At 43.4% G+C, this 19035-nt stretch overlaps 1 protein-coding gene across 1 annotated transcript in view; it reads right to left on the reverse strand.

The window, feature by feature from the left end:
* Nucleotides 1–7512: 7512 nt before the first annotated feature.
* The window catches only part of galnt13 (polypeptide N-acetylgalactosaminyltransferase 13), a 151294-nt gene continuing 139771 nt past the window's right edge, over nucleotides 7513–19035 (reverse strand). Inside the window, exon 12 of the mRNA XM_061971532.2 lies at nucleotides 7513–8849. Coding sequence (XP_061827516.1) covers nucleotides 8754–8849 — 96 coding nt within the window. The 3' untranslated portion in view covers nucleotides 7513–8753. The remainder of the gene's footprint in view (nucleotides 8850–19035) is intronic.

Raw genomic sequence — 19035 nt, forward strand, 5'->3', positions numbered from 1 at the left:
ATTTTAACCATCGTTATAAACACCCGTCCATTTTCCTGTGACGTCACACAGAGATGCCAATACAAACAAACATGGCGGAAAGAACAGCAAGGTATAGCGTCATTAGCTCGGATTCAGACTCGGATTTCAGCGGCTTAAGCGATTCAACAGATTACGCATGTATTGAAACAGATGGTTGTAGTGTGGAGGCAGGTAGCGAAAACGAAATTGAAGAAGAAACTGAAGCTATTGAGCCATATCGGTTTGAACCGTATGCAAGCGAAACCCACAAAAACGACACGACAGCCAGCGACACGGGAGAAAGCGAGGACGAATTCGGCGATCGCCTTCTAACCAACGATTGGTATGTGTTTGTTTGGCATTAAAGGAAACTAACAACTATGAACTAGGTTTACAGCATATTAAATACATTTGGCAACAACATGCACTTTGAGAGTGCAGACAGCCCATTTCAGGCGCGCTAAGAACATATATTTTTCCACGATTTCAGCACTCAGGCTAACCATACCTAAATAGACACAAAATACTGCATTACACAAGACTACCCGAATGTACTCGAATGATTGAAAAAAATAAATGTTTTTAAGCTAAATTATTGGTAAACACAGTTTATGTATAATAATTTACGTAAAACCGCGAGTAATGAATAAAGTTTTCATCAATTAATATATTCTGTAGACATACCCTCATCCGCTCTCTTTTCCTGAAAGCTGATGTGTCCAGTTCTGGAGTTGATGTCAGCATCTGCTTTGAGTGTCGCAGGATATCCACACATTCTTGCCATCTCTGTCGTAGCATAGCTTTTGTCGGTAAAGTGTGCGGAACAAACGACTGACCATTTCGTCGGCTTTCCCCACAGCCTCGTATTTTGAACAAATTTCGTCCAATTTCTTGCCACTTTTGCATCTTTGGGTCACTGGTGCAACTTGAATCCCTCCCTGTTCGTGTTGTTACACCCTCCGACAACACACCGACGAAAGTGAGAAAATGGCGGATTGCTTCCCGATGTGACGTCATCGCTCTGAGAGCGAATATTAGAAAGGCGTTTAATTCGCCAAAATTCACCCATTTAGAGTTCGGAAATCGGTTAAAAAAATATATGGTCTTTTTTCTGCAACATCAAGGAATACTGTATATTGACGCTTACATAGGTCTGGTGATAATGTTCCCCTTTAAGATGTGCTAACAATGAAAATAAAAAGCGCTCGAAATTTCAGGAGGGACAGATTTGACAAAAACAGCAAGGGATTAAGTACCTTCTTCCCCCGATGTTTGAGTGTAACAACGCAACTTATTATTGGCGCCTCGCCATGGACATACACACAGACTTTTGATATCCCAGTTCTTTCTTGTTTTTCATATTGTTGTCCACAGTTTTGAAGCAGCCCCATCAACCCAAAGTCTCAGTCAATACTGACAAATACTCTGCCGGTTTTCTGTAACCCATTTCATAAAAATAGCCCGAGTGAGCCCCTGACGGGCGGACGGGATTGATTTATTAATCCAATCAGAGCGATGTAGGACATGAGATGCACTCGTCCCCCCTCTCGGAATCAGCCATTGCTGGAGGTCATTCTTGGCCAATCATTTCCGACAATCTCCTCTCATCTTCAGTTATAAATCTTTCATCGCCAGACACACAACAGAACATCCGCTAAAGGTCTGCCTTATTTAGTTTTGCTATTGATTTTGAAACAAGCCGTTGTGTCGTCAATGGCTCCCTGCAAAGATGGGATTTTAACGTGATTGGAAGGATGTGGAGGCACTAACTCACTGCTATGCTATGATCGGCATGTAACGTGAACCCATGTGGGGTGTGGTAAAAATGGAGGGACATGAGTTTCATTCAGAGGATGTTAGTGGCTTTTAAAGGGGTGTGCTGTCCTTAAAGTTAAAGTGTCAGAATAATTGTACCTAAGTTATCACAAAACGTTGTGTTGCCATGAGTTCCCGGTGAGAAGACAAAAGCTGTCTTTGATCCTACCAAGCAGAAGGCTTGTAAAACTCCACTGTGTAGGATGGGAAGCAACACGAAGGTGTTCTGTTTCTTTGATGTATTGTAATCCACAGAAAGATGTCATCTTGACCCGAGAACTACAATGCGGAGAGAGAGCAGGACCAGACTCCCCTCCAGGCGACCTTTTCTTTGAACTGTTTACGACATTTTCTTTGAACCGACCTTTTCTTTGAACTGTTTCGTAATCAAAGGCAATGGCTGTTTACGACCCCCGACCCTTTAGAAACAGCTGTTGCCATGTAATCAGGGAAAGTCCAAATAAAAGAGGAGGCGTACAATCTTTCGTCAGGGTACAGGTGTATGCGTTTCTCCTCAATTGAGCCAAATGTAATTCTGTCTCTGTTTAATTCCTTGCTTCTTGTCTTGTTTAATAAATGTCATCAGTGTTTGAACCTGACATAAAGTACCAATGATAGTCACACACACACTAGGTGTGGTGAAATTTTTCCTCTGCATTTAACCCATCCCCTTGTTCACCCCCTGGGAGGTGAGGGGAGCAGTGGGCAGCAGCGGTGGCCGCGCCCGGGAATCATTTTTGGTGATGTAGCCCCCAATTCCAACCCTTGATGCTGAGTGCCAAGCAGGGAGGTAATGGGTCCCATTTTTATAGTCTTTGGTATGACTCGGCCAGGGTTTGAACTCACGACCTACCGATCTCAGGGCGGACATTCTAACCACTAGGCCACTGAGTAGGTCAAAACTTTTATAAAGGTAAGGACTGGAGTGGGGGTTGTACGTCTTAACGCTGATTAAAGATCCTCTATATGACAAAAACACTGCTGCAAAAATATTGACCAAAGGTCCTCTATATCAGTGGTCACCAACCACCGGTACCGGTACTGGTCCGTGACGCATTTGCTACAGGGCCGCAGAGAAACATTAAATACTTTTTAAACGACTTAACGTTCACCTGTCCCACTAGACTAGGGAGTGTCCGGCCCGCGGTTTTATCCGGCCCGCGGGATGAGTTTGCATGTATAAAAATGAGCCGAAATTCTTGAATGAAAGAAACCGCTATTCTAAATGTGTCCACTAGATGTCAGAATAGCAATTCTTTGTATCTTTGTAGATGGTGCTACATATGTACAGAATAAACCACATGATGTTAGTACATCAGTTAAGTAAAATGAGTAAACTAAATAGGGCAGCTTGGTGGATGTGCCTCACGATACGAAGGTCCTGAGTAGTCCTGAGTTCAATCCCGGGCTCGGGATCTTTCTGTGTGGAGTTTGCATGTTCCCCTTGTGACTGCGTGGGTTCCCTCCTGGTACTCCGGCTTCCTCCCACCTCCAAAGACATGCACCTGGGGATAGGTTGATTGGCAACACTAAATTGGCCCTTGTGTGTGAATGTGAGTGTGAATGTTGTCTGTCTATCTGTGTTGGCCCTGTGATGAGGTGGCGACTTGTCCAGGGTGTACCCCGCCTTTCGCCCGAATGCAGCTGAGATAGGCTCTGGCAACACACCCCCCCCCCCCCCCCCCCCCCCCCCCCCCCCCCCCCCCCCCCGCTACCCCAAAAGGGACAAGCGGTAGAAGATGGATGGATGGATGGAGTAAACTAAACAAATAACATCCTGTAATTTGATTTTGATATTTTAAAAATGAATACCAATTAGAGCATTTTCAAACTCAATTCCACCTATTTGACTGATGAATATTATCACATTTATTCAGAAAGTATAAATAACGACAAATGAAGATAGAATACTATTAACCGCAAACATGTAAGTGTAAAAAAAACAACATTATGATTTGTTCATTTCCAGAATGTGCTTGTTCTATTTTTAAACAGAGAAAACAATCTGACGTTGTCTTTATTTTTAACACCATGATTTCACCAGTCCGGCCCACTTGGGAGTAGATTTTTCTCCATGTGGCCCTTGAGCTAAAATTAGTTTGACAACCCCGACACTAGACGCACTACATCACCGCCCCCCTCCTGGACCCACTGCAGTTCGCCTACAGAGCCAACAGGTCTGTGGATGATGCAGTGAACCTGGCCCTCCACTTCATCTTGGAACATCTGGACTCCCCAGGAACTTACGCCAGGATCCTATTTGTGGACTTCAGCTCTGCCTTCAACACCATCCTCCCTGGACTGCTACGAGACAAGCTCAGCGTGACCGACTCCCTCTGCAGTTGGATTAATGACTTCCTGACGGACCAAAGACTGCACATGCGGCTGGAGAAGATTGTCTCGGACAGTCGAACCACGAACACTGGTACTCCTCAGGACTGTGTACTCTCCCCCTGGCTCTTCTCCCTGTATACAAACTGCTGCACCTCCAGTCACCAGTCGGTAAAGCTGCACAAGTTTGCGGACGACACTACCCTCATCGGGCTCAAGAGTCCGCCTAGATGAGAGAGATGGACCAGCTGGCGTCCTGGTGCAGCCTCAACAACCTGGAGCTGAATGCCCAGAAAACAGTGGAGATGATCTTGGACTTCAGGAAAGTCAAAGCCTCACCATCCCCCTTCACCCTGATTGACTCTCCCACCCCCGTCTCCATTGTGGACTCCATCCGATTCTTGGGCACCACCATCACCCAAGACCTCAAGAGGGAGTCGACCATCAGCTCCTTCATCAAGAAGGCCCAGCAGAGGACGTACTTCCTGCGGCAGCTGAAGAAACTTAAGGTGCCGACCGAGATGCTGGTGCAGTTTTACTCAGCCATCATCGAGTCCATCCTCACCTTCTCCATCACCATGTGGTTGCCTGGCGCCACAGTCCGGGACAAGCATCGACTGCAGCGCATCGTACGTGCTGCTGAGAAGGTTATTGGCCGCAAACTCCCACCCCTCCAGGACTTGTTCTCCTCCAGGACCAGGAGGCGTGTGGGTCGGATCACAGCTGACTCTTCTCACCCTGGACACAAACTATTCTCCCCTCAGGCAGGAGACTACGGTCCATCCAGACCCACACCTCCCGCCACATGAACAGTTTTTCCCCTTCGGCCATCAGGCACATGAACAATAACAAGATCTGATAGCTCAGTTACAGCTCATGTTATTCTATTCTGTGTTATGTGTTTTATGTTGCACAATTGCACCAAGTAAAATTTCCTAGTTTGTGAACCCGTTCTCAAACAATGGCAATAAAAACTCTTCTGATTCTGATTCTGATTCTGACCAATAAGCTTGTTTGTAGATGTACAATAACAAAAAGTCCAAGTTGCCATTTGTCATATTTGTTCTAACTTTGTGACATGATAAAATGCACATTAAAGGGGAACATTATCACAATTTCAGAATGGTTAAAACCATTAAAAATCAGTTCCCAGTGGCTTATTATATTTTTCAAAGTTTTTTTCAAAATTTTACCCATCACGCAATAACCCTAAAAAAAGCTTCAAAGTGCCTGATTTTAACCATCGTTATAAACACCCGTCCATTTTCCTGTGACGTCACATAGTGAAGCCAACACAAACAAACATGGCGGAAAGAACAGCAAGCTATAGCGACATTAGCTCGGATTCAGACTCGGATTTCAGCGGCTTAAGCGATTCAACAGATTACCCATGTATTGAAACGGATGGTTGTAGTGTGGAGGCAGGTAGCGAAAACGAAATTGAAGAAGAAACTGAAGCTATTGAGCCATATCGGTTTGAACTGTATGCAAGCGAAACCGACGAAAACGACACGACAGCCAGCGACACGGGAGAAAGTGAGGACGAATTCGGCGATCGCCTTCTAACCAACGATTGGTTTGTGTTTGTTTGGCATTAAAGGAAACTAACAACTATGAACTAGGTTTACAGCATATGAAATACATTTGGCAACAACATGCACTTTGAGAGTGCAGACAGCCCAATTTTCATCAATTAATATATTCTGTAGACATACCCTCATCCGCGCTCTTTTCCTGAAAGCTGATCTGTCCAGTTTTGGAGTTGATGTCAGCAGGCCAGGGAAGCTAGGGTCGATATTCTTCTCTTGATCATCTTCGGTGGCATAAGGGACGGTGTGAGCCAAGACATCCAGGGGATTTAGCTCGCTTGTCTGCGGGAACAAACTGCCGCCATTGCTTGCCGTGCTACCGAGGGCCTTTGTCCTGAATTGCTCACACACTCCGGCAGATTCAATGGGGGTCTGGCGGCAGATTTCTTTGACTTTATCGTTGGAAATGCATCTGCTTTGAGTGTCGCAGGATATCCACACATTCTTGCCATCTCTGTCGTAGCATAGCTTTCGTCGGTAAAGTGTGCGGAACAAACGTCCAATTTCTTGCCACTTTCGCATCTTTGGGCCACTGGTGCAACTTGAATCCGTCCCTGTTCGTGTTGTTACACCCTCCGACAACACACCGACGAGGCATGGTGTCTCCAAGGTACGGAAAATAACAGAGCTGATTTGACTCGGTGTTTGAGAAAATGGCGGATTGCTTCCCGATGTGACGCCACGTTGTGACGTCATCGCTCCGAGAGCGAATAATAGAAAGGCGTTTAATTCGCCAAAATTCACCCATTTAAAGTTCGGAAATCGTTTAAAAATATATATGGTCTTTTTTCTGCAACATCAAGGTATATATTGACGCTTACATAGGTCTGGTGATAATGTTCCCCTTTAATGAACATATATTCTATAAATGTGACAGATTGTAGCCAAAGGCTGATATCCATCTGCATCTCATTGCAAAGAAACAAGCCCAGGACTCCCAATAATTCAGTGTTATGGTGAGTTGTATTTTTCATGCACTTATTTTTGCTGCTTTTAACCACAATTTGATCCCTCTGTGTGTTTTCCTTTTCACAAAACACAGTATAATAATGTGTTCTATTCCCATATTTACAGGTAAAGTAAATGCAGCAGTCAAGCAGATGGGTTTTTGTTGATATAGCCCCAGGAGAGTGATGATTGATTACAACACAATCACAGCTGGAGGCAGCAAAGCCCATCACCCTAATCACTGTTTTTGTCACTGAATGGACATTATCACATTGGAGACGGTTGTAAGGGCCACTTCCATCCTTCAGATCCATAGTGTCACACAGTAAAAATGCTGTTGTTGGTGGGGAGGGGGAGCATTTATATCATTCAATTATAGCACTTGATTGCCCACAAGGCAAAACAATGAGGTTATTGACCTTCTTCTTATGTAGTATCTCACATTTGAAGAAGTCGACTGGTCTAACACTCGACATCCATTGCACCGGTCGCCCGGGTTTAGGGTTGTACGATATACCGGTATTGGTATAGTACCGCGATACTAATGAATCATATACCACCTCTGAAAAGTACCGGAACATGTTGAAACAGAAATAACCAGATATTAACCGTAAATGAACAAGTAGATTAATAATTCATTTTCTACCACTTGTCCTTAATAATGTTGACAAAGTAACAGAATGGAAAATTACACAATATGTTACTGCATACGTCTAATTAGGAGTCTTTGTTTGCTTACTTACTAATAAAAGACAAGTTGTCTTGTATGTTCACTATTTTATTTAAGGACAAACTTGCAATAAGAAACATATGTGTCATGTCTGTGTAATCATGTTTTGTTTTAGTCATGTTTTGTTTTGTTTAGTTATGGACTCTTTAGTTTCTGGCTTTTCACTCCCTTGTCTTGTTTCCATGGTTACCCATTAGTTTCACCTGTTTCACGTTTGGACTCATTGTGCACTCTTGTTTGTCACCATAGCAACCCATTAGTTTTCACCTGTCACGTCACGCACCTGTTTCACGTTTTGAGTCACGCACCTGTTTTCGTTAATCATGTCTTTAGTATTTAAGTTCATTGTTTTCAGTTTGTCTTTCTGACGACATCCCGCATTCATAATCCTGACTTTCTGCTTCTCACTCTGTTTACCTCTGCGCACTTCATGCCATGTCAAGTAAGTTTTTTCTATTCATGCCACAGTTAGCGACCTTTGTTCATGTCCATAGTTTTTTGCCCACGTGCAAGTCTTTTTGTTTCGTTAGTCAAGTTTGTACTTCCGCCTTGAGCGCGCTTTTTTGTTCCTTTGTTAGTGTAAAATAAATAATGTCTTTACCTTCACGCCTTGCCCGCGCCAACTTTCATTTGCATTCCGGGAAAACAAACCCCAAAGTCCAAGTCTTGACAATATGTTTAATGTACCCTAAGATTTGTTGTTAAAATAAAGCCAATAGTGCCATTTTTGGTGGTCCCCTTTATATAGAAAAGTACCGAAAAGTATCGAAATAATGTTGGTACCGGTACCGGTACCAAAATATTGGTACAACACTACCCAGGGGGTGGGGGTCTCCTCCGAGGTTTCTCATTGTATCCCTATTGGGTTGAGTTTTTTCTTGCCCTGATGTGGGTAGTTGTTGTGGCTTGTGCAGCCCTTTGAGATATTTGTGATTAACGGCTAGGGTTGATTGATTAACGTCCCTTGTTCAAATGTTGAAAAAAAACAGAACATAGTGGAGGTATACAAAGATTCAAGGAACTTTATTGTTCGGCACACAAGGGACACAGAAAGTTTTCACAGCGCTTAACTTTTACCACATTTTGTTATGTTACAGCCTTATTCCAAAATGGGGGAAAAAATCATTTTGTACTCAAAATATTACTGACCATAACTAATGACAATGTAAAAAGTTGTTCGTTTTTTTTACTTTATTTTTGCAATTCTATTAAAAATTAAAAAAAAAACATTTAAAAAATCCCATGTACATACATACGTATTCAGACCCTTTGCTCCATACTTTGTTTTGCGTTGGTTTTCATCTCGGATGTCTCTGTACAGTCCTGATAAATCTCCAAGTTCAAAAAAAAAAACAACCCCACACCATGATGCTGCCACCACCATGCTTCACTGCAGGGATGCTATTGGCTTGGTGAATTTCCTCCAAACATGACACCTGGCATGACCAGCACACATACACACACAAAAGAAAAAACATGCATGAATGGTGCCTGATATTGTAAAAATGTTGGCGGTGCGATCCAATTACAAAACAATGCATCTAAGCTTGTGAAAAACAATAAGTGAGGTATTCAAACAAATTTCCGCACGCTGGCATTTAGCAGGACTTCGTCTTATTTTTCGTGCAGCTCCTCTGAATCTCCAACACAACAATTAGTTACAAGATGTCTGCTCTGGTGTGAGAAGAAGAAGGCACAGAGTGTTTGATTATCCTCCCCCTCCCCATCTGCCCCTAGCCATGATTGGATTCACTTAGTTGATGGAAGCCCTTCTATTGAGCAGGGAGACACAGGCTGAGCGGCATACAATCAGGCGCATCAAAAACACTCGGCCAAGATTGGACACACAATGTTCGGCGAGGTGTTTTAAAGGCCAGGCACGGAAAGTATTTAAAGGCGCTCGTCACGATGGTCTAATGGTTTAGCAGTTTAGAGGATGACAATATTGGAAGTGGGAGAGCTTCAATTGACGCTGCTGTGTCTGCAGCCTCGCCCCGGTTTTGGAGCATCGGCAAACACGGTCACAACTAAAAATGAAAGTAAACATTGGATAGCTGGGTTTTCAGGTGCTGGATTTGTAAGCTTTTAACTCTTAGGCCCTGTCTACACTAAGTCGTTTGACCCCTAAAACGAATTATTATTTAAGCCCCGTTTCAGCCACACTAAACCAGCGTTTAAAGGCCTACTTAAACCCACTACTACCGACCACGCAGTCTGATAGTTTATATATCAAATCTTAACATTGCAACACATGCCAATACGGCCGGGTTAGCTTACTAAAGTGCAATTTTAAATTTTGCGCGAAATATCCTGCTGAAAATGTCTCGGTATGATGACGTCTGCGCGTGACGTCACGGATTGTAGAGGACATTTTGGGACAGCATGGTGGCCAGCTATTAAGTCGTCTGTTTTCATCGCAAAATTCCACAGTATTCTGGACATCTGTGTTGGTGAATCGTTTGCAATTTGTTCAATGAACAATGGAGACAGCAAAGAAGAAAGCTGTAGGTGGGAAGCGGTGTATTGCGGCCGACTGCAGCAACACAAACACAGCCGGTGTTTCATTGTTTACATTCCAGGAAGATGACAGTCAAGCTTTACCATTGGCCTGTGGACAACTGGGACAACAGAGACTCTTACCAGGAGGACTTTGAGTTGGATGCGCAGACGCGGTACCGTGAGTACGCATGCAGCTGCGAATTCCAAACATTTGATCGCTTGCCCATACGTGCGTGCCGCTATATGCATGTCACGTATGTAACTTTGGGGACTTTGGGGAAATATATGTGCTGTATGAACTTTGGGGAGGTGAACGGTACTTTGGGCTGTGGGATTGAGTGTGTTGTGCAGGTGTTTGAGTTGTCTTGGCGGGTTTTATGGACGGGAGAGGGGAGGTGTTTGTTATGCGGGATTCATTTGTGGCATATTAAATATAAGCCTGGTTGTGTTGTGGCTAATAGAGTATATATATGTCTTGTGTTTATTTACTGTTTTAGTCATTCCCAGCTGAATATCAGGTCCCACCCGCCTCTCACAGCATCTTCCCTATCTGAATCGCTCCCACTGCCCTCTAGTCCTTCACTCTCACTTTCCTCATCCACGAATCTTTCATCCTCGCTCAAATTAATGGGGAAATCGTCGCTTTCTCGGTCTGAATCGCTCTCGCTGCTGGTGGCCATGATTGTAAACAATGTGCGGATGTGAGGAGCTCCACAACCTGTGACGTCACGCGCATATCGTCTGCTACTTCCGGTACAGGCAAGGCTTTTTTATCAGCGACCAAAAGTTGCAAACTTTATCGTCTATGTTCTCTACTAAATCCTTTCAGCAAAAATATGGCAATATCGCGAAATGATCAAGTATGACACATAGAATGGACCTGCTATCCCTGTTTAAATAAGAAAATCGCATTTCAGTAGGCCTTTAAGGTCCCTGTCAGGTTTAAGCACCGAACTATCTATTAAACAAAACAAGAAGCAAGGAATCAGGCAGAGACAGAGTTCAATTTTGCTCATGAGAACGCATGGAGCTGCACACTCAGTTACAGTCTCCCCACACGCTCTAAGGAACAGCCCATGCGCCCCCCATTTTATTCAGGAGTTCCCTGGTTACATCGCTGAGGCTGCTTCTAAAGGGAGGGCTCACATATTATGCGAGCAGAAATACATGATTATTCAGAATGGAAATGTGCTGAGCCTTGTGATTGCGCCCTGTCTCTGCCTTATCTTCGTTGAGGTGCTTGAGGCCCGTCCTTGGCTGTTAGCAGGCTGAAAAACAGAAACTGTGGCGAGGCAACTCCTAACTTGCAGTGGAAGATAACAAGTTATGTGCCTTTGCACGAAAAGAGTTGTGTGATAACTTATATATAATTATTCTAGCAGTCCCCCTCCTCGGACAAATTTTTACACGGGTAAGTCAGCCGTGTAATTCTTGAATCTCCGGCTCTTAGCTTTGTGTGGACTCATTGATCGTTTACAAACTGAGTTCGGAGAGGAAGTGACGCCAGAAAGACCACGCCCACACAGGAAGTGACGTCAGAAAGTAACTCGGAGCTAACCACTAGAAATATGGAGGCGAGTCATCCAGACATGCCCGTGTTTCTCCTTCTTCTACATGTACAGACGCTTGTGGAAATCACACATGAATACCTTAAGAGAAAGCGATTGCAGCTATTTGGGATACAACACTTCTCAGACGCCAAGAGATCTTTCCAATGTCCAGGTCAGCTGGGATTCTACTTAGCCAAAAACTTTGTCCATTTGTCGAAGGAGAGACAACGAGAATTTGGACTGGCAAAGCAGACTGTATCAGTTATTGTCCGCCATGTATGTCTCGGACTCAACGTCTAGGTCCAGAGTATATAAAGTCCCCAAAAAAGAATGGACAATGAAGGTGAAGGCAAAAGAGTGAGGAGTGTCCTGACCAGATATCTAGATCCCTAGATTGATTGATGTAAAATGTTCTTTATCACATTGTTTACGTGTCTAATAAAGACTTGATTAATTTATGATGTCTCAGGTGTGATTCACTACAATAGGGCCCCACAGCACACTGGATTCCAGTTAATTGAAATACCACAACACTGGATATTGTTCAGATAAGTTAAATTTAAGAACTTGCACACAAAGCTACACTGGAGGTGACTATGAGGTGCGCATCTTCCGCGCATGCGTACTAGGTGGCGTTGCGCCGGCAAACAAAGGGGGCGAGGGGGTCTTAAACGGTGGCATTGTTGTGTGTGGACATTGATAAGGTTAGGTGGGATTTACCCTGGATGACCGTAGGCCCCTTCTACACTAAGCCGACTAAGGTTATCTAGGGTAAATCCCACCTAACCTTATCCTTGTCCACACACACACAATGGTCGTTTAAGACCCCCTCCCACCCTCCGTCAATCAATCAATCAATCAATCAATCAATCTTTATTTATATAGCCCTAAATCACAAGTGTCTCAAAGGGCTGCACAAGCCACAACGACATCCTCGGTACAAAGCCCACATACGGGCAAGGAAAAACTCACCCCAGTGGGACGTCGATGTGAATGACTATGAGAAACCTTGGAGAGGACCGCATATGTGGGTAACCCCCCCCCCTAGGGGAGACCGAAAGCAATGGATGTCGAGTGGGTCTGACATAATATTGTGAGAGTCCAGTCCATAGTGGATCCAACATAATAGTAAGAGTCCAGTCCATAGTGGGGCCAGCAGGACACCATCCCGAGCGGAGACGGGTCAGCAGCGTAGAGATGTTCCCAGCCGATGCACAGGCGAGCGGTCCACCCCGGGTCCCGACCCTGGACAGCCAGCACTTCATCCATGGCCACCGGACCTGTGCCCCCCCCCCCCCCCCCCCTCAAGGAAAAGGGGAGCAGAGGAGAAAAGAAAAGAAACGGCAGATCAACTGGTCTAACAGGGGGGCTATTTAAAGGCTAGAGTATACAAATGAGTTTTAAGATGGGACTTAAATGCTTCTACTGAGGTAGCATCTCTAATTGTTACCGGGAGGGCATTCCATAGTACTGGAGCCCGAATAGAAAACGCTCTATAGCCCGCAGACTTTTTTTGGGCTCTGGGAATCACTAATAAGCCGGAGTTCTTTGAACGCAGATTTCTTGCCGGGACATATGGTACAATGCAATCGACAAGATAGGACGGAGCTAGACCGTGTAGTATTTTATACGTAAGTAGTAAAACCTTAAAGTCACTTCTTAAGTGCACAGGAAGCCAGTGCAGGTGAGCCAGTATAGGCGTAATATGATCAAACTTTCTTGTTCTTGTCAAAAGTCTAGCAGCCGCATTTTGTACCAACTGTAATTTTTTAATGCTAGACATAGGGAGACCCGAAAATAATACGTTACAGTAGTCGAGACGAGACGTAACGAACGCATGAATAATGATCTCAGCGTCGCTAGTGGATAAAATAGAACGAATTTTAGCGATATTACGGAGATGAAAGAAGGCCGTTTTAGTAACACTCTTAATGTGTGATTCAAACGAGAGAGTTGGGTCGAAGATAATACCCAGATTCTTTACTGATTCGCCTTGTGTAATTGTTTGGTTGTCAAATGTTAAGGTGGTATTATTAAATAAATGTCGGTGTTTAGCAGGACCGATAATCAGCATTTCCGTTTTCTTGGCATTGAGTTGCAAGAAGTTAGCGGACATCCATTGTTTAATTTCATTAAGACACGCCTCCAGCTGACTACAATCCGGCGTGTTGGTCAGCTTTAGGGGCATGTAGAGTTGGGTGTCATCAGCATAGCAATGAAAGCTAACACCGTATTTGCGTATGATGTCGCCTAGTGGCAGCATGTAAATGCTAAAGAGTGCAGGGCCAAGAACCGAACCCTGAGGAACTCCGCACGTTACCTTAACATAGTCCGAGGTCACATTATTATGGGAGACGCATTGCATCCTGTCAGTAAGATAAGAGTTAAACCACGACAAAGCTAAGTCTGACATACCAATACGTGTTTTGATACGCTCTAATAAAATATTATGATCGACGGTATCGAAAGCAGCGCTAAGATCAAGAAGCAGCAACATAGATGACGCATCAGAATCCATCGTTAGCAGTAGATCATTAGTCATTTTTGCGAGGGCTGTCTCCGTAGAGTGATTTGCCCTGAAACCGGATTGAAAAGGTTCACAGAGATTGTTAGACACTAAGTGTTCATTTAGCTGCTGTGCGACAATTTTTTCGAGGATTTTTGAAATAAAGGGAAGGTGGGACACCGGTCGGTAGTTTACCATGAGGTCAGGATCAAGGTTAGGTCTTTTGAGCAGAGGATGAATAACCGCTTTCTTGAATGCTAGGGGAACAGTGCCAGAGGAAAGTGATAAGTTTATAATATTTAGCACTGATGGACCTAATAATACAAAAAGCTCCTTGATAAGTTTCCCAGGAAGTGGGTCAAGTAAACATGTTGTTTGTTTTATCCCACTTACACGCTGTAATAGTTCCTCTAATGTTATTTCATCAAAAAGAGAGAGACTATTTTGTATTGCAGTATCCGTCGTAGATACAGTTGTATCTGTGTTCATAGAACCCAGTTGTAGCTGGGATGCGTTGTCTTTAATCTCCTTTCTAATGAGTTAAATTTTCTTATTAAAGAAATTCATAAAGTCATCTGCCGAGTGGGTGGAGCTATTGGGAGGAGTCCCTTGTTGGGTTAGCGATGCTACTGTACTAAACAAAAATTTAGGGTCGTTTTTGTAGAGGCGGATGAGATTTGAGTAATATTTAGCTTTAGCTAAGGTAAGCATGCGTTTATACGATATTAAACTATCACTCCATGCTTGATGGAAAACCTCAAGCTTGGTTGCGCGCCATTTGCGTTCCAACTTTCTACATGATAATTTATGAGCTCTGGTTTCCTCTGTAAACCATGGGGTGCGCCTTTTAGGGGCCCTTTTTTGTTTTAGCGGTGCTATACTATCAATGGTTTTGCGCAGGGCATTGTCAAAGTTGTTAGTGAGGTTATCAATAGAGCCGACATAATTTGGGAATGGTGCCATTACCGAAGGCAGTAGGTCAGCAAGAGTCATCGTTGTGGCGGCATTAATGTTGCGGCTGCTATAGCAGTTATTATTATTATTAGTTTGTTGACAATGAGTCAGAACTTCGAATTTTATAAGGTAATGATCGGACATTACTTTAGTATACGGGAGTACCATAACTTTGGAGGTGGTGACACCCCTGACCAGCACTAGATCTATCGTATTGCCGTTGCGATGCGTAGGTTCATTTATTATTTGTGTAAGACCACAGCTATCAATTATAGTCTGGAGCGCCACGCACTGAGGGTCCGATGGGGTATTCATATGGATATTAAAGTCCCCCATTATGATTATATTGTCTGCGTGCGTCACTAGATCAGCAACGAACTCTGAGAATTCATTAATAAAGTCCGAGTAGGGCCCTGGGGGGCGGTAGATAACAGCCATATCGAGAGGCAGCGGTGCGACAGACCTCATAGTAAGCACCTCAAACGATTTGTATTTATTATTTAGGTTAGGGGTAAGGTTAAAGTTTTCATTGTATATTAGTGCGACCCCCCCCACCCCTTTTAAGGGGACGGGCAATATGCGCATTCGTATAGTTAGGAGGAGATGCCTCATTTAGCGCAAAAAATTCGTCTGGTTTGAGCCAGGTTTCGCTAAGACCAATGACGTTAAGATTGTTGTCTCTAATGACCTCATTAACTAATAACGTTTTGGGAGACAATGATCTTATGTTTAAAAAGCCCATATTATAAGTATTGGGCTGTTTTGACGAGTTTTTGTTTAAATTATCCGTAGTAGAAATATTAATAATGTTGCGTTTATTATACGTAATGCACTTTAAATAGTTTCGACCATATCTAGGAATTGATACGACGGGAATTTTCAGATTGTTTGCTTGATGCTGCGATCGACTGAACGCATCATGATTTGCCACCTCAGTAGAATGCATATCTACCCCGGACACATTCACAACAGAAAACACATTATGTGAGTTGTGTGTTATTCTAAGAAAATTGCTATGCGTACAGGAATTATCCAGCCTGGTGCTGGCTAGTTCTAGCTTAACTAATCAATCAATCTAGGGATCTAGATATCTGGTCAGGACACTCCTCACTCTTTTGCCTTCACCTTCATTGTCGTTTTTGGTGACTTTATATACTCTGGACCTAGACGTTGAGTCCGCGACATATATGGCGGACAATAACTGATACAGTCAAAAAGTACGAGAATATTGGCGGGCAGAGATTTGGACACGCCTGAGTTAATAGTATAAATGTTTTAGCTTTTTTGCATTAACTACAAATTTTTGCTCTTTTTTTTTGTTTAACATTTTCATTGCTATTTTTTCTATCAAGCAATATGCTTCGGGTCAAAACTGAAACTATGGGCCGCATTTTGGCCAGCCTGTGTTATATAACATTTTTTTTGCCAGGTCAATTTGTTCTCAAGTTTAAAAGACATGCAATTCATGCAATTTTTCTGTGGAAATTGAACAAACAAATACGTTCAGTCGGAAAGATGAAGTGCTTTAATAGTGCACATAATTTCCAGGATTTTGCGGGCCGATTAAAACAATGTAGCGGCACAAATCTGGCCCCCGGGCCTCGAGTTTGATACCTGTGTACTACAGCATTGCATTTTCTTAAATAATAAAGGAAGACAAACTGGCAATGTTACAATATTATTAATAATAACTGGGATTTATATAGCACTTTTCTAAGTACCCAAAGTCGCTTTACATGTAGAACCCATCAATCATTCACACCTGGTGGTGGTAAGCTACTTTCATAGCCACAGCTGCCCTGGGGTAGACTGACGGAAGCGTGGCTGCAATTTGCGCCAATGGCCCCTCCGACCACCACCTATCATTCATCATTCAATTCACCGGTGTGAGTGGCACCAGGGGCAGCGATTTTTGGATGGTAAGATGCGGGAAGCGAACCTGCAACCCTCAGGTTTCTAGCACGGTTGCTCTACCCACTACGCCATGCCCCTCTTGTCATGTTGGCAAAAGCGAAGTTTAAATGAGTGACCCCAAGTTGCAGAAATGACAAGTAAAAATGTTTTTAATGAGAGCAACTGCAATGTAAACTATAATCCATCCATCCATTCATTTTCTAAAGCTTTTTCCTTTCAGGGAGTGGCTGGAGCCTATCTCAGCTGCATTCGGGCGGAAGGCGGGGAACACCCTGGACAAGTCGCCACCTCATCGCAGGGCCAACACAGACATTCACACTCACATTCACACACAGAGCATAATACTACCACCACCATGCTTGACGGTAGTGTGGTGTCCCTGGGATGAAAGGCCTCACATTTTCTCCTCCAAACATATTGCTGGGTATTGTGGCCAAACAGCTCCATTTTTGTTTCATCTGACCACAGAACTTTCCTCCAGAAGGTCTTATCTTTGTCCATGTGGTGTCAGATGAAAAACAAAATGGAGCTGTTTGGCCACAATACCCAGCAATATGTTTGGAGGAGAAAAGGAATCCCAGGAACACCAATTCCTACCGTCAAGCATGGTGGTGGTAGTATTATGCTCTGGGCCTGTTTTGCTGGAACTGGTGCTTTACAGAGAGTAAATGGGACAATTTAAATTCTTCAGGACAACCTAAAATCATCAGCCCGGAGGTTGGGTCTCGGGCGCAGTTGGGTGTTCCAACAGGACAATGACCCCAAACACACGTCAAAAGTGGTAAAGGAATGGCTAAATCAGGCTAGAATGAAGGTTTTAGAATGGCCTTCCCAAAGTCCTGACTTAAACATGTGGACAATGCTGAAGAAACAAGTCAATGTTAGAAAACCAACACATTTAGCTGAACTGCACCAATTTTGTCAAGAGGAGTGGTCAAAAATTCAAGCAGAAGCTTGTGGATGGCTACCAAAAGTGCCTTATTGCAGTGAAACTTGCCAAGGGACATGTAAGCAAATATTAATATTGCTGTATGTATACTTTTGACCTAGTCACATTTTCAGTAGACCCATAATAAATTCATAAAAGAACCAAACTGTCATGATCCGTTACCAGGGTCATGGCATGATTTATGTTTAGTAGTTTCCTGTGTTTTAGTCTGTGTCCTGGGTGCACCCTCTTTCCTTTTGTTCACTGTTGGTTTCCATGGGCACTGATTCTCCTCACCTGTCTTAGTTTAGCAATTAGTGTTCCCACCAGGTGTTTTGGTTAATCACTCCCCTTTATAGTTGTCTGTCACCCAGCACAAGTTGCTGGGTCGATGTTTGCTATACGCAACATTTACGGTCTCCTGCTTTTTTGCCCACCTCGTTCTAGTGTTTTTTCTGCACAATAGTATTCCTCCTTTTTCACCCTTGGTGACATTTTAGCTCCACGCTTGTTAGCGTTTTCAGTTTTTTTATTTTTGTCCTGCTGTTTAATTTATTAAAAAGTTTAATCCTACCTACACGCTGCTTCAGCTTGTTTTCTGCATTGGAGGGAACACTGCCAGCGCAGCTATGCGTCCAAAACGTAACACAAACTTCATGAATGTTTTTTTGTAACCAACAAGTATGTGCTTCGATCACTCTATCAGAAAAAAATTAAGATAATCAGGACTCCTCTTCCTCCTATCTGGGAAATTGCAAAAAGCCGCTGCCTGACCAAAGCTCATAAAATCTGCAGAGACTCCTCCCACCCCCACTAAGGACTGTTTTCACTGCCGGACTCTAGAAAGAGGTTCCCGCAGCCTCCGTAGCAGAACCTCCAGGTTCTGTAACAGCTTCTTCCCTCAGGCGATAAGACTCTTGAACGCATCATAATAATCCCCTTAATTCCCCCCAAAAATGGATTAACTTGCTGGAATATAAAGACAATATAACATACATCCATAAACGTGGATGCATATGCAAAAGTGCAACATATTTATCTGTACAGTAATCTATTTATTTATATCTGCACCTTTTATTGCTCTTTTATCCTGCACTACAACGAGCTAATGCAACGAATTTTCGTTCTTATCTGTACTGTAAAGTTCAAATTTGAATGACAACAAAAAGGAAGTCCAAGTCTAATTTCAAGTAAAAAAGTATCAGTTTGCTTCTACTTTCCCCACACACTAAAATCTAAACACAGACACACAGTTATTGTTACACACAAAC

The sequence above is a fragment of the Nerophis lumbriciformis genome, linkage group LG13 (assembly GCF_033978685.3).
Source record: "Nerophis lumbriciformis linkage group LG13, RoL_Nlum_v2.1, whole genome shotgun sequence".
Lineage (NCBI taxonomy): Eukaryota > Metazoa > Chordata > Actinopteri > Syngnathiformes > Syngnathidae > Nerophis > Nerophis lumbriciformis.